The 14240-nt window shown below is 33.6% G+C and overlaps 2 protein-coding genes across 2 annotated transcripts; both read right to left on the bottom strand.

Moving 5' to 3' along the window:
- Positions 1 to 1742: 1742 nt before the first annotated feature.
- On the bottom strand, positions 1743 to 3457 carry LOC111010504 (uncharacterized). The gene is made up of 2 exons (XM_022283963.2): positions 3111 to 3457; positions 1743 to 2266 (listed from the first exon to the last, which is right to left on the bottom strand). The coding sequence occupies exons 1-2, from the start codon at positions 3246 to 3248 to the stop codon at positions 1868 to 1870; spliced, it is 537 nt and encodes a 178-aa protein (XP_022139655.1). The 5' UTR covers positions 3249 to 3457; the 3' UTR covers positions 1743 to 1867.
- Positions 3458 to 11036: 7579 nt separating this feature from the next.
- Positions 11037 to 13969, bottom strand: LOC111010571 (GDP-L-galactose phosphorylase 1). The gene is made up of 7 exons (XM_022284032.2): positions 13219 to 13969; positions 12797 to 12921; positions 12659 to 12718; positions 12312 to 12554; positions 12038 to 12223; positions 11690 to 11938; positions 11037 to 11607 (listed from the first exon to the last, which is right to left on the bottom strand). The coding sequence occupies exons 1-7, from the start codon at positions 13334 to 13336 to the stop codon at positions 11248 to 11250; spliced, it is 1341 nt and encodes a 446-aa protein (XP_022139724.1). The 5' UTR covers positions 13337 to 13969; the 3' UTR covers positions 11037 to 11247.
- Between the last annotated feature and the right edge of the window lie 271 nt (positions 13970 to 14240).

Here is a 14240-nt window from a genome sequence, read left to right as displayed (position 1 = left end):
GTAGTAGACAAGGTTCAACAAATTAAATTAGGGTCTATCTTCTAACTTAAAAGTCTTTACTATAAAATATTTTGGTTAATTTACAAATTTGGTCCCTAAGTTTTGAGGCTTTTATCTATCTTGTACTTTAAATAGTGTGTAATAGATTTCTAAATTGTTAATGTCGTGTCTAATAAGTCTGAGTTGATAAGTTTTCGAATTTTCAATTTGTCTAATAATTCATCAAACTTTAAAAAGTAGTCTAATTAGTCAAAGATCTATCACACACAAAATTGAAAATTTAAGAACTTAAAATTTATAATTGAATGTTGATGGACGTATTAATTAAAGACACATTTTAAAGTTTTAAGAACTTATTATGTTTGTACTAAAAAAAAATTATTATTTTTTAGGAAGGAAAACCTAACTGCCACGTGGAGGACAACGATTCGCTATTGGGAAAAAGAACTAAAGGAACATATTATGGAAGTCTATCTCGGAACCCTCCGAGGTGAGAGATTTCATCATTCTTCATCATTTCCTCCAAGGATTAACTTACTATTGCAGGGAACGTGTCCGAGTTCGATCTGCTCGAACCCGACACGTCCGACCTCTAATCCAACCAAGGTAACCGCCTGTCGTAAACCGTATCAGAGTCTAAACCTATAAATACAGGGCCTCATTTCACCATCAAGTATTGAATTTCTCCTGAACTTAATATTGAGTCTGAACTGTTTATTGACTTGAACGTGGGAGATTTTGCCCTTTTGTGCAGGTCTTCCCTTAGAGCTTCAGGTCAGAGCGAGCGCCGAGTTCGAGCTTGACTCAATTTGACGCATGCAAACTCTTGCACAACCCTATTAGATAGACAATATTGAAAGTTTAAAAACCTTATTAAATACCATTTTTAACCTAAAAATTTTAAGTTATAGATAGATATGAAAATAAAAAATTAATAGATGATGAAAGACACAATTGCAATTAATTAAGCCCACAAGGCATAAAAAAATCTATGTCCCATTTTTATTTACCATTTATAAATAAATCTAACTATTTTAGTTTTTGATGTGACCGTCTTTACGACATTTACTATATTTCATACATTTTAGATATAACACTGTTCTTTTTTTATTTTGTTGAATAGTTATGAAAAGTTGAGGTGACAATACCATATGGTGTGACACATCAATTTCTATATATATATAGAGGTGGGTAATAGATATTATAGGTGTTACATCAACTTTCTTGTATAACTAAAAAATAAACATATATATACCTTTTCTCAAAAAATAAAAAAAACACATATATTGACCTAGGGCTAGTTCACTTCCTGTTTTGTGTGTTTTCAGTTATGGGCCAATGGGCCATCTCATATGGGCTTTGTTTTTACTACAAAAATTAGTTTTAGTAGATCATATTACATTTCACAAATATTCTTTTAAATATTTATAAATCTAGATTTTCAAGATTTAAATAAAATTTTTTATTTCTAAATTTACCCTCAATAAGTATTATTCAATTACATATATTATTATATTTTAAAATATATTCTTTCTCGGTTGAAATTTGATGGTTATTTAATGGAGATATCTACATCAATGGTTAAATGATAATATTTTAATAAATAATTAAACAAATATATAATAACCATTCAGTGCATTTATTTACTTAAATTTCCATCCTAAGATTTAAAGTTTAGGGTATAGGTGGCTTAATAATTTTAACATGGGCAACTAAATCAAAAAAATTTAAACAACAAGACCAAATCCAAAAATAACATATATTATGGTTTTTTTTAATATCATATTCACTCATAAATCAAACAAATAACATAACTATAACCACAAAACAATTGTATTGGTGACCGTTCCATGTTAAGCAAAAAGAGCTAGCTGCTCCGGCGATACAGCGGCGGTAGCCGGTGACGATCCTTGGGCCGATGCGGCGGCTTCCACCGGCTCTCCGACGGCCGCCGTGGATCCTGGCCATATCCACACATGCCATAGATGCAGCGGATGCGGAAAGGACATTTATGGCCACATTTTCCACAGTTAAACTTGCTCTTGTTTGTGTTCACACACAGCCCTCGGCAGCACTGCCGTGGAAACGAGCACCGTCGGCCGCAGAAACCGCAGTTGTTGACATCGGAGCCGACGTCGACGCATCGGTTTTTGCAGCACTTCATCTTCTTCTTGCGCTCCGGCCGCCCATCTTCTCCTCCTTTCCGGCAACTCTTGTGGGAACAACCATGCTTTGGAAACCAATTCTTGTAATCCTCTTCAATAACCTTGTGAAATGTTCATCGGAGAGAGGTGAAATCTTTAGGATTTTGAAAATTTAGGAAAAGGGTATTAGTGAGTAAATTTGTTTAAAAGAATAATAGTTAGGTGTTCACGTACCAACTACGATTAAACGTTTTAAGAGATAAATTGAGAAATGAGAGAATTTTTTGGACAGGCTTAATATTCATTTTTTTTCATGAACTTTCAAAATCTATGCTTTTAATTCCTAAAGTTTAAAAAATGGTTCTAAATCGTTGGCTCTGTCGAACTTTGTCCGTGCCGCCATCTGGATGACGCTACTGTCTTCTTGAAACTCCGCCCTCTTTGTTCTTTCCCCCTTTTCTTACATGGTTAATTGTCTGGAAAACAACTTTGTCGACCTTGTCTATTTCCAAATTGAAATGAATGAGAGCTCCCTCTTCATTACAGGATTGGAGAGCTCTCCTCTTCCCTCGTTTCATATCAGAGACTATTTAAGAACCATTTTCCAAACAATAAAGATTAAAAATGTACCTCTTTTAAAATTTGAATAACAAAAGAGACACTAAGCTCAAACCACATAGAACCGTAATTTTTTGTTTTCCTAAAAATCAAAGAGTCGGCGGTCAAATTTGAGTGGTACTAGAGTAGAGGTATATATATCAACATCTAAATAGGACTTGCTTCATCTCTATAAGTGATTAATATTATTTTCTCCCCAATTATTATCGTTAATCACTTGTCGGGCTTTGCACCCAACTTCCAAACGCACAAACGAGGAAAACTTTTAAAACAACATGAACAAAAGATTAAAATTTACCATAGCCCTATCCACGCTAGCATTTAAGTTTAGTAGTGATTTAAACAAACCTTCTTCCTCAACCACGGCGAGGGCGCAAGTACAGTGGCATTATTTCCAAACCTCCATCCATCGAACCCTTCTGCTCGAACGAGAAACGAGAGCTCGACGAGAACCAAAACAACACCAACGGCGACGAATGGATGCATTTAAAATGGAGGGTGTTTTGGGGAATGGCAAGAAGGAGAGGTTGAAAAGAGATTTTATAGATTGGGTAGAAGATTGCTTGTAAAATGGTAGAGCCATCACCGAGTACGTGATGAAAAGGAGTGTTTTTTGTTGGGTTGAAGACGCGTTTTCATTGCCCTTTTTTTTTTATTCAGTAACGGCCATGGCACAAGAGCTTGTGAAGAACACTCTCTTGTGTGTGAAAAAAGGGGGAAAATAGTTGTGTTCTTGGCTTTTATCTTTTTGTTTTCACAATCTTATGATATGGGGTTTTGGTATTGGAGGTGAAAGTTTACTTTTTGTTAAATTTGTTTGAGTTGCAAGTATGTTGTCCAAATTTAGAAACAATATGTAGGGGTTTTTTTGGCCAAATGATCCAAAAAATTCAAGCTATAGTTTGATGAGATTTAACTCAATTTTGAGCAAGTTTTTCTAATCAATTTTTTATTGGGTTTGATGAAAATTTAATAAGATGATATAATATGATGTTGTTGAGTGATTTTATTTAATCTTTTCAACCATATTTCATAATTGATGAGGATCTAACAAGATGTAGGGGAAAAAGACAAACTTTTGCAGTACTTTGAGATTAAAAAAAGGAAAAAAAAAAGAGTACGAGATTAAAAAGAGCTGAGGAGAAAAAAAGATGAAGAAACAAAGATGAAGAGAAAAAGAAAACGAGAAAGTGAGAATGAGTGAAAGAAAGAAGAGAGTGAAACGGGAAAAGGAAAAAAAAGCGACATCTAGAAGTGAGAAGCTCAACCAATCGAAAAGCAAAGAACGAGAACAAAAACGAAGCTGGAGCAAGAAACATAGAGAATGAAAAGAAAATGAAGACAGTAAGCATACTCCAAGTATAGGGACAAAAAGATCAAAGAGTCCTCGACTCCTGGATAATAAAAACAAAAGAGATGAGAATTAGAGAGTGAAAAAAAAAAGAAGCAAAATGTTGGAAATAGTGAAAAAAAAACAGCGGAGCAAGAGCGAGAAACGTGCACGGAGGGAGAGGAAGGATTATAAAAGATACGAGAAAAGTAAAGAGTGTGGGAGAAGAAGGATCTAAAGAAGAGATGAAAGAAGTACTTACCGTGTTACCTCGTTGGAGGTGATTTTTAGCTCACTCGTGGTACATCTTGATTGGACAATAAAAGTCACACGTGGCCTTGATCGATAAAGCTCATTTTTTTACCTTGGTCCTATTACTTATGACCGATGGACAGAATGACCGAGCCGACCAAGTTTCCTTGAGATTTCATTCTCATTTATTGGTCAAACCGATCAACTTTACTTCGGCTCTACGCTAGTCTCCAACAGACTCAATGATAACATGTTGCGATTCACGATTACCTTAAAAAGCTGTTGAGGTCTTGTCGGGGACATTGTCGAATATTTCGCCTATAAATAGAACCCATTTACCTCATTTTCAGGTATGCGAACAATACATTTCTCTCTGAAATTTGGTTCGGACTCTCCCTGACTTGGTCGTTAGAGTGTTTTTTGTTTTGTTCAGTAAGTTCCAACTTGTCCATCAGATCAACCTACCTTCCAAGCCGAGGTTCGTGGCTTGGTCAATTCATTGATCAAAGTCTTTAAAAATCACAGGTGCTTCAAGTGAGGAGGGAGAATGATAGAGAATGAATAAAGAGGAAGAACTAAAAAAACTTGAAGCAGAGGAGTTTGAAGGGATAATGAATTACCAATTTAGTCCTTAAATTTTGAAGTATTGTCTAATAAGTCCCTAAATTTTTTTAAAGTGTTTAATATGTTCATAAACTTTCTATTTTGTTTCAAATAGGTCATTAACTTAAAGTTTTTGTATTTAATAGATTATTGTCCTAATTGATTTTTTTTTAATTCTCGAACTTATTACACAAATTTGAAAATTTAAGGTACTATTAGATGCAAAATGTAATTTTATGTCTAAATATTTGAGTGACTTATTAGATACAACTTGAATGTTCTTAAATTTATTAGACGTTTTTAAAGTTCATCAACCTATTAAACACAAATACCACTCCTACATGAACATATAATTAAACTAAAGGTGAAACTTCAATAGTAAGATGGCGCTTTTCTTTTTTTTTTTTTAAATGGATAAAAAAAATTACAGTGAGTAGCAGAAATATTTTATGTATTTCAAGATACGTCACGTGTTTTTTAAATTTTCAAGGGTAAACTGCACAAACTAACCTAAAGTATGGTAGTTGTTGCAATTACAACCTTAAACTTTCAATTGTAAAAATTAAACCCTCGAGATTTAATAAGTGAAAAAATTAGACCCTTGAATATTTAGTAGTAAAATAAACTCTCAAATTTTCATAAAAGATAAAATTGCACCCTTAAACTTTAAAAATTATGTATGTTAAACTCTTACTTCGTTCAGATCTCTACTTTCTCTCATGCTCCCCCAACATTCACTGATTTTGGTCATTTAATTCCGGTCGAAATGGAAATTGTGGAGCAAATATATCCTTCTTCTCAATGGGTTTTAATCCAATTAATTGATTTCATCGGACGACCATAAGAGTTGGAGGGTTTATTTTTTACTACTGAATGTTCAAGGGTCTAATTTTTTCACTTATCAAAGTTTAAGGTTTAATTTTTACAATTGAAAGTTTAAGGGTGTAGTTGCAAAAATCACCATACTTTAGGGGAGGTTTGTGCAATTTACCCAATTTTCAATTATAGTAAATATTTTCACTTATATCATTAGTATATCAAATATTTATATCTGTAGTGTATCATTAGTATATCAATAGTATATATATCAAACACTCATATTAGTAGTATATTAGATGTATATCACATACATATTATACAGACACTCATATCAGTAGTATATCAGATTTATATCACGTATATAGTACAAATATATCAGACATTCGTATTAGTAGTATATCATAGGTATATTGCATATATATATCAGTAGTCATATATATTACAAATGTAAATTATTTGGATAAAGTTATCATTTTAATATTGGACCTCCATTTTTTTAAGTAATATATTTGAAAAAACCAAATGCAATTGTTATTTTGTTAATTTTACTGAATGTTTATGACATATTTGGAACCGGAGGAAAAAGAAAAAAAAAAAGCTCATTGATACTTTTACACTGTCTATACTAGTCAGCATTAATTGTTTCTCTTAGTTTCTTAAATACGGTAACTAAATTCAAATTCCTACCCTTCATGTTCTTTTTTACAAGCCTACCCTTCATATTTGAGTAGTTGAAAATTATTATTATTATTATTATTATTATTATTATTATTATTGTTCGACGAGAAATTCAAGGAAGAGAAAACTCGAATTAATGAACTTGTATTTGTATTTATGTATGTGGGTGTTACAATCTCAAATATATAATCCTCTGATTAATTCTCTCAAATGTAAACTTTAATTCAATGGCTCGTGAGCTTGTTCTTGAATCAATGGTTGATGTCTTCAGCTTCTTACTTGTCGAAGGATCTTTGAAGTCTTCGGCTGTGAAGCTTGACGCTTGGCGAGGTTTGTTGGCTTGATGAAGTCTTTGGCTCGCTTGACGAAATCTGCAGCTTGATGAAGTACTTCAGTTTTGCAGCGTGTTGAAGTGCTTCGGCTTTGCAGCTTGTTGAAGTTGTTCGGCTTTTGCAGCGTGTTGAGTTCTTTGGTCGGTCGCTTGGCGAAGAGAGGGTTCAAAATTCTTGGAGTCTCGTCGTCTTCAAGTCTTCAGTTCTTCGAGTCTTCTTAGTTTTGGATGCTCCGCACTCTAAGCGGTTGTAAATGACTCTGCTCTGAATCTCCAATGCTTCTGGATCTTTTTCTTCTTCCTTTTCAAATGGAGGTGACTCACTCTATTTATAGAGCTTGGTGGGTCTTGTATGGGCCATGGGCTTTAATGCGCCGTGGGCTTGAGAGCCCAATCTCTTTATGGGTTTTAATCCAATTAATTGATTTCATCGGACGACCATAAGAGAGATACGTGGCACAATTTGATTTGCTGATTTAAAATTAATTTAGGACATGTGTAATTTTATGATTGGTTCCAAAATATAATTTTAAATTATGATGTGACATTTAGTAATTTGTCAAAATTTCTCATTCAACAATTATTATTATTTTGAAATTACAAGTCTAAATTTTCAAGTTTGTAAATAATAAGCCTATGAACATTAAAAAAAACTATCCAATACTTCTTTGAATTTTTAATTTTGTGTCTAATAAATTTCAGATGTTTAAAAGTGTCTAATACGTTATTACACTTTTCATGTTGTACCTAATAGATCTCTAACATCTTCGAAATTGTTAAAATTAATAGTTTTATTGGAACATAAAATTAGATTTCGTATTTAATTGAATAAAAAATTAATAGTTTAGGGATTTATTAGACACGAATCATTCAACATTATATTTGTGGTAATATACAGAAGTTATATGAATTTTAAAATTTTCAGAAAATAAAGTTGTTATAAATGTGAGACCTAAATTCTTGGCCCAACTCCACAATGGTTTTTTTTCTTTTTCTTTTTTTTTTAACGTAAAATGTGTGTTCTTTACATATTTTTTCTGTTTGTCCTCTATTATTATTAAATTTTTAAAAGAAAAAAGAGAGCAATTACATTAAACAAATAAATTCAATACGTTTAATACACGAACTTTAGTGAATTAGCCTAGAAAATTCGAACATACCGATATTAAAATCAAATGGTACAATTTTTCATTTTTTCTTCTCAATTATAGCATAAATGTGACTTTTTTTCATTTTTATATTCTAAGTTGGATTGAATTATATTATTTTTAAAAAAATTCAAACTATCTCCTATATTTGAAATAATGTATTTATTTTATGCTATATAAAATGCCTAACAAATCTTTAGATGACCTAGATTCATTATTTGGGGACGTATGTGTATTTTTCAAATTAGTCTTTTCATTGATTTTCTATTTTTTTCTAATTTGAAAAAGATGTTTGGGAATTATTTTGAGAGAGAAATCCAAGAGGATGAGTATGAATTTTTTTTAATATGAATTATATTAAATAATGAAGTCCTCTCCTAATAAGGCCAAATTGTCCATTATTCACTCCCTAAAATAAAATATTCTAAATATGGTAGACAATAATTAAACAATTAGTGTAATTAAGAAATGAATAAAGAATAACTATAATCTTTTTAGATTTTGATGGAATATTTTAGATTAATTGTTCATAAATTATAGCGCCATTTTTTTAAATACTCATAAATAATTTATACCAACTCTAAAATCTAAAGGATTAAAATACTATTTTGGTCGGTGTAGTTTCGATTTTTGTTTATTTTAGTCTTTGTACTTAGTCTCAGTACTTTCAAAATGTTGGTTTCGATCTTTGGATTTTTTTAAAGTGACTATTTTGATATTTTTATTTTATTTTTAATCTTTTTTTTCTATCACAATTTCAACACGATACTACATTTAATATTTTTTTTAAAATGTAATCATGATTTTATACTAAAGCGTTTCCTTTAGGGGTAGAATTTGCGTTAAAATACAGGGATCAAAACAAATATTTTTAAAGTACATAGACTAAAATGACCTAATGATTAATATACATTAACCAAAATTAACATTTTGAAAGTAGGTTAAAATGAACCAAAATTGAAAGTAGAATGACCAAAATAGTATTTTAACCCATTTTTTATCATACTAATTGGTGACGATAAATTTCAAAATTAAAGTTAGAGAAATTCTTTACATCAACCAAAAAAAAAAGATTGAAAATTGAAAATTTGATTTTCTTTTAAGTAAACACATTCTAAATAATCCTTTATCAGGCTTAATTAATTAGATTTATAACCCATAAAAAAAGGGTATCCATTCAAATACTTCACTTCTAAAAAAATCTTATAGCCCACCATATTTGATCAACTAATTTGACACGTTGATTTAAATAATTATATAATATAATTATTAAAACATATCCCCAATTTAACAAGAATTAAAAGTTCCAGGTTTATATACTATTTGTCATTGTAATTTTAAAAAAGGGGTCATTTTGGTCCTTCTATTTTTTCTTAATTTTTTTCTATCACAATTTCAACTGGTACTTTTTTTTAAATGTATCCATAATTTGTACTAAAATGTCTCAATTGTAATAAAAACTGGATAATAACTAAAATGATCATTTTTCAAAAATATATGAATTAAAATTGACATTTTAAAAGTATGAGACTAAAATGAACCATAATAAAAAAAATACGAGTATCAAAATGAATATTTTAAAAGTTTAATAACTAAAATGAAATATTAGTGAAAATAAAGATACTGAAATATATTTAAATCAAAGTCCCATGCAGATTTTTTTTTTTAGGGGAATAATCCCTTTTTAGATATTTGATTAGTCTTTTTGTTTCTTTATTATAATTATTGAAGTTGAGGGTCAAATAAATGCTCCCATTTTATATCATCTCAATTTGTGGCGGCTGGGTTAATTTAATAATAATATTTTTGGTTGATAGTTTAGGGTTACTTTAATTAATAAAACTTTTCAAAATAGTGAAAATTGTTTGAAGTCAAACTAAAAATATTTTTTTTCTTCAAAATTCTCATGATGTTTGGTATTTAATTAAATTGTTTCTAAAATGCTAATTACGTTTTAAAATTAAAGAAGGTGCTTAATTTGAACTCGTTATTTCATTGGAACACCCTTTTCCTTGATCGAGAATGAATCATGTGGTCATATACCTTATAGGGTGATGCTACATCATGAATCATATTGTACTCGGAGCACCATACCTTTCACATATTAGGTAGAAATCATGTTGGCTTGTGTCTTTCTAGTGATGTGATCACGAGAGATGGCAAAGGACGCATCTATTTATGTACTAATAATTTATGAGATTTTTTAACACTCCCGAAACTTTATACTTGGAGATTTATCCTCATTCTAGATCCCATAAAGAATTTCAATAATTTTACTTGCCTTCTCTAATTTTGAAGAATTTGAGTGATTGGAAAATTCTTCCCATAGGGTTAAAATTCTAAGAAAAATTGTCATTTCTACTATTCTCCTGTAATCAATGTGGAACTTTGTTTGTACTTCTTGTAACCCCAACAATCTTTCCTTCGAATAAAGTATGCAACATGTATCTTGCTTGAATAGTCATTCATCCGTCCACAATCCTCCCCTCAATCAAAGTCCAATTGGGTCTTTCCTTAAAGAGTCATCCTTCCGTCCAACTCTTATCCAAGCCAAGAACACCATCTAATAGATTTCATGAGGCTTGTCAAACTTTTTTGTTTGGCACCCGAGGATTCTTAACCACAAATCACATAGTGGGAATGTGGAGTCGATCACTATTGCACCCTCATCCCTCATCCACAATTCTATAAGACTTTAAGAATCAGTTTTTTTAACCATAGCTTTGATACCACTTCTTGAAGACAACAGTACCCCAAATATCTCTACATTGGAAACTGTTAAACTATACGATTAAAGTATCTTTTACTCACAACAATATCATCTTATATCTTGTACATCTTGGACAAAAGTTCAAATATACCATTTTAAAGATCTCCAATCTATCTTATCCCATTAAACTATGCTCAGATAGACCACTTTGTACCGGTTGAAACCAGGTGATCTATCCATTACTTTTCTAACAATCATCTAGCTTTGTTTAGAGAAACGTTGATTCCACCATTTATCTAAATTTCAAAATATTAGCAACTTTCTGTTCCATCATATCCATGATCTTCCCCTTGAATGAACTAAAAAGAAACTATTATAGGATAGAATAAAAAGTGCAAGCACAAGGACAAACTGCAGACACTATTATTTCACATGATGTAACAAAAATACATATGAAACACAAGGTCAAGGTCCCTCTTCCTAACAAAATAGTAGAGCCAAACTTGCAAATAAACATTCATAACAACACTTCAACCACACACACAAAGCTTCCAACATAGACCATACACTTAGTTTTTACTAAAAGCATCAAACCCTTACAGCAGTAGTAGTAGTCACTGCAGAACTAAGCATTCCTGCGTCCCGGTCACCTGGGGCGGGCGGGAGGCATTGCCTTCCACTTCCTCAAGACTAGCATCACCGTGCTCCTCAGGCATGCTGGAGCTATCTTCAGCATTTTCTTCGGCACCGGCTGTATCAATGACTTCAAAGATGAGAGCACACACTTCTTGAAACCTCTCCTCCGATAGGGAAACCTCGGCGAGGAGCCTCCATGCATTTTCCTCCGACGCTTCTTCATAATCCTTCTTCCTCTTCAACACCATGTGACCGCTTATTTCCCAAACTGCTGGGTTCACTTGGGTGTCGAGGAGCTCTGCACTCACTTCCCCAAGTGCTTGTTTCTCAGCATAACACTGTTCATTGTGATTGGTGAGGTCGGAGCTATAACACGATTAACAGAAAATTATGAGTAATCAGCATTTCAAAACAGCTTACCTGTGGGAGAAGAAAGACACGTTGCCCACAATCAGCAATTAAGATATTGTAAGGAATGTTGTTTTCTTGAAGGCATATGCAGGCATCAGAGACCGAGTCGGATAGATCTTGCAGAGTATTTCCACCCTCAAAGACGAGTCCTCTGACAGGATATTTTAGTAGTTCAGAAATAACTACTCCTTCATTCAAAGTGATTATTTTCTTTGTCGGAGCCTTCTCGATAGGAAAAGGGACCGCCAAGTAATATGCCTGATCCATTATTTAGTTGTTAGTTCACCTGTTCTTCAATCAGACTATTTTCAAAGTGCACTTGGATCCGAAATACATATAGAAGATAGGTGTAGATACCTGAAAGTGAAGGTGGTTGATGGTGGCAAATGCACCCAAGCTGTTGTACCCGAGTCGGAAGTATGAATTCCCGGCCTCCACTGCCATGTGTAGTGCTAGCAAGAAGCTTTCTTTATCGATCCTTTGCGGCAAGCACTCGAGAACACGTGGGATCAGGAGCACGTGGCCATATTCAATAGGACTGACCTGTTCATGCATAATGGAAACGATCTCAACACAAGCATCCACAAGAACTTGATCTAAAGACACGGAAAACAAAGATACAAGCACCCACATTAATGGCAACCACACTTGGAGAAGTTTCGACATCAACGGGGGCATTTGGAATAAACTGTGTATCCCCATCTTCATCTGTTTCAAACCGAAAGAGGACCTCTTCTTGCCCAACCTTGGTGAAGTTGAATTTGTTACCATCAAAGGGCTGAAGAACCTTATCAACTCGAAACTCAGTAGGCCTCTTCTTCAAATGGCGCCCCTCATTCAGCTGGGCAATGAAACCATACTTCCCAGGAATCACCTACACGAAAGTTAACCAAAGATATTGAGTCTGTATCCACATCTCAAATAACAAATTACATTCCTTAGCAACCTCTGTTCCACAATTTAATGTAAAACTCAGACCTTAGTTTCACAAGCAGTGACATCGTAGCGAAAAAGCCCCTGCTGCATCCGGTCCTCCCACTACAACAACAGCATATCCTTTACAGATATTGAAAGATAAAAGGATGATTTATAACCAAAGTTTGTCAACAAACTGACCTCCCCAAGAAGGAGTGAGTCAAGAAAAGCAACAGGAGGCACCCTGTTCCCATATTCGCAGCACAAGCCTTTTGAACCGGTTATCTTGTCAAGCTTCTTGACAGCATACAATGGAATCTTGGCTCCTAAAACCAAATAGACATGATCCAAATTTTCACAATAGGCATCATCAAAAGACAGAAAAACTAACTCAAAATAAGCCAGGCACATTATCAAACACATTGCTCTATAAGATCTCAGAAGCAGACAAAAACAACTATCATCACAAGGACAGATATCAAAATCAGAGAGTCTTGAAAGCATTTCAAGCCCAAAATTTACTTCCAAACAGCCACCTAAGAGAATCAAGAACTCAACAAGAGAGAGTTGGAAAAAAAATAAATAAATACCCAAGTTTTCTAGCTAAGAATTTTAACAAATACCTTCAATGCAACACTTGTTGAGACAGTTGCGTCCGCACCCTCCTCTGCGAGCGACATCCTCGGCCTCGTCCTTTTGGTAATTAGATACCACCGTAGGAACCCGCTTAATCCTCAACATATTGACTCTCTCTTATTCAATTAAAATTGAACACCAAAAGCCAAAGGCCAAAAGCCCCCAATAACAAAGAAACGAGCAGGAAACTTTTTTCAGAGGTCAAATTTCTAATCGGTAGAACTAAAAAGAACTAACAACAGCGACGACCGTAAAAGCTAATACGAAGAGGAGAAGCAAAATCCACCGCCCGCAAGAAAGAGGAGATCGGAAGGACTACCTCCTTCTGAAGGCAGAGCACCACGCCCGCCGTGCGGCGAAGGGTTGGTCGGAGTCACACAAACCTTTCGTCGTACAGCCCGGACATGAATGATCGGCCGGGAAACTACGTGTTTAGCCGTGATGTCTACAACTTGACGAACCCGGGTATTACCCCACCGGAAATTTCCTCGAGATTCCTGTGTTATCTGCGATCTCCCTCCTCCGGAAACTCAATCCAGACCCCCAATTCCTCAAAACCGAACCGGGGAATTCGAATTGTTTCGATTCAGATTTCGAAGGAACAACCCAGAAGGGGAAGCGAGAGAGAAGGGGGCAGAGGAAGAAGCGTGGCCAAGTGGGTGAAATTGGTTGAAGGGTTGATTGAATGAAATGCGATGGGATGGAATTTATAGAAGATAAGAGAAGAGGAAAAGGGAAATTTCTGTGGTGGGAAGAATGGCGGTCGCTGTGGCTATGGCTGTGCCATGAATCTGTACGGCGACCCTATCAATCATCAATGGCTTCTCTTCATCGCCCTATTTTAATTTTTAGATTCTAGTAATTAAATTCTATGTTTTAATATTTATAAATATAAATAAATAGCTTTTTGTTTGAAAAATGAAATACAATTCACATTCAAGAAATTCGAATAAATAAATAAATAAGGTATGCCAAAAAGAAAAAATGCTAAATATATAATTTAATTTTA

This window comes from Momordica charantia, assembly GCF_013281855.1.
Source record: "Momordica charantia cultivar OHB3-1 chromosome 11 unlocalized genomic scaffold, Mcharantia_2.0 BLBB01000011.1, whole genome shotgun sequence".
Classification (NCBI taxonomy): Eukaryota; Viridiplantae; Streptophyta; class Magnoliopsida; order Cucurbitales; family Cucurbitaceae; genus Momordica; species Momordica charantia.
This window is presented reverse-complemented; position numbering and strand designations above follow the sequence as displayed.

Excerpts from the sequence above, each read along its gene's own strand:
- LOC111010504 (XM_022283963.2), bottom strand. The coding sequence starts at position 3,248 with ATGCATCCATTCGTCGCCGTTGGTGTTGTTTTGGTTCTCGTCGAGCTC. Across the intron at positions 2,267-3,110 it reads CGCCGTGGTTGAGGAAGAAG|GTTATTGAAGAGGATTACAA; the intron begins GTTTGTTTAAAT and ends ACATTTCACAAG.
- LOC111010571 (XM_022284032.2), bottom strand. The coding sequence starts at position 13,336 with ATGTTGAGGATTAAGCGGGTTCCTACGGTGGTATCTAATTACCAAAAG. Across the intron at positions 12,555-12,658 it reads TCACTGCTTGTGAAACTAAG|GTGATTCCTGGGAAGTATGG; the intron begins GTCTGAGTTTTA and ends ACTTTCGTGTAG. Across the intron at positions 11,608-11,689 it reads GTGTCTTTCTTCTCCCACAG|TGTTATGCTGAGAAACAAGC; the intron begins GTAAGCTGTTTT and ends CACAATGAACAG.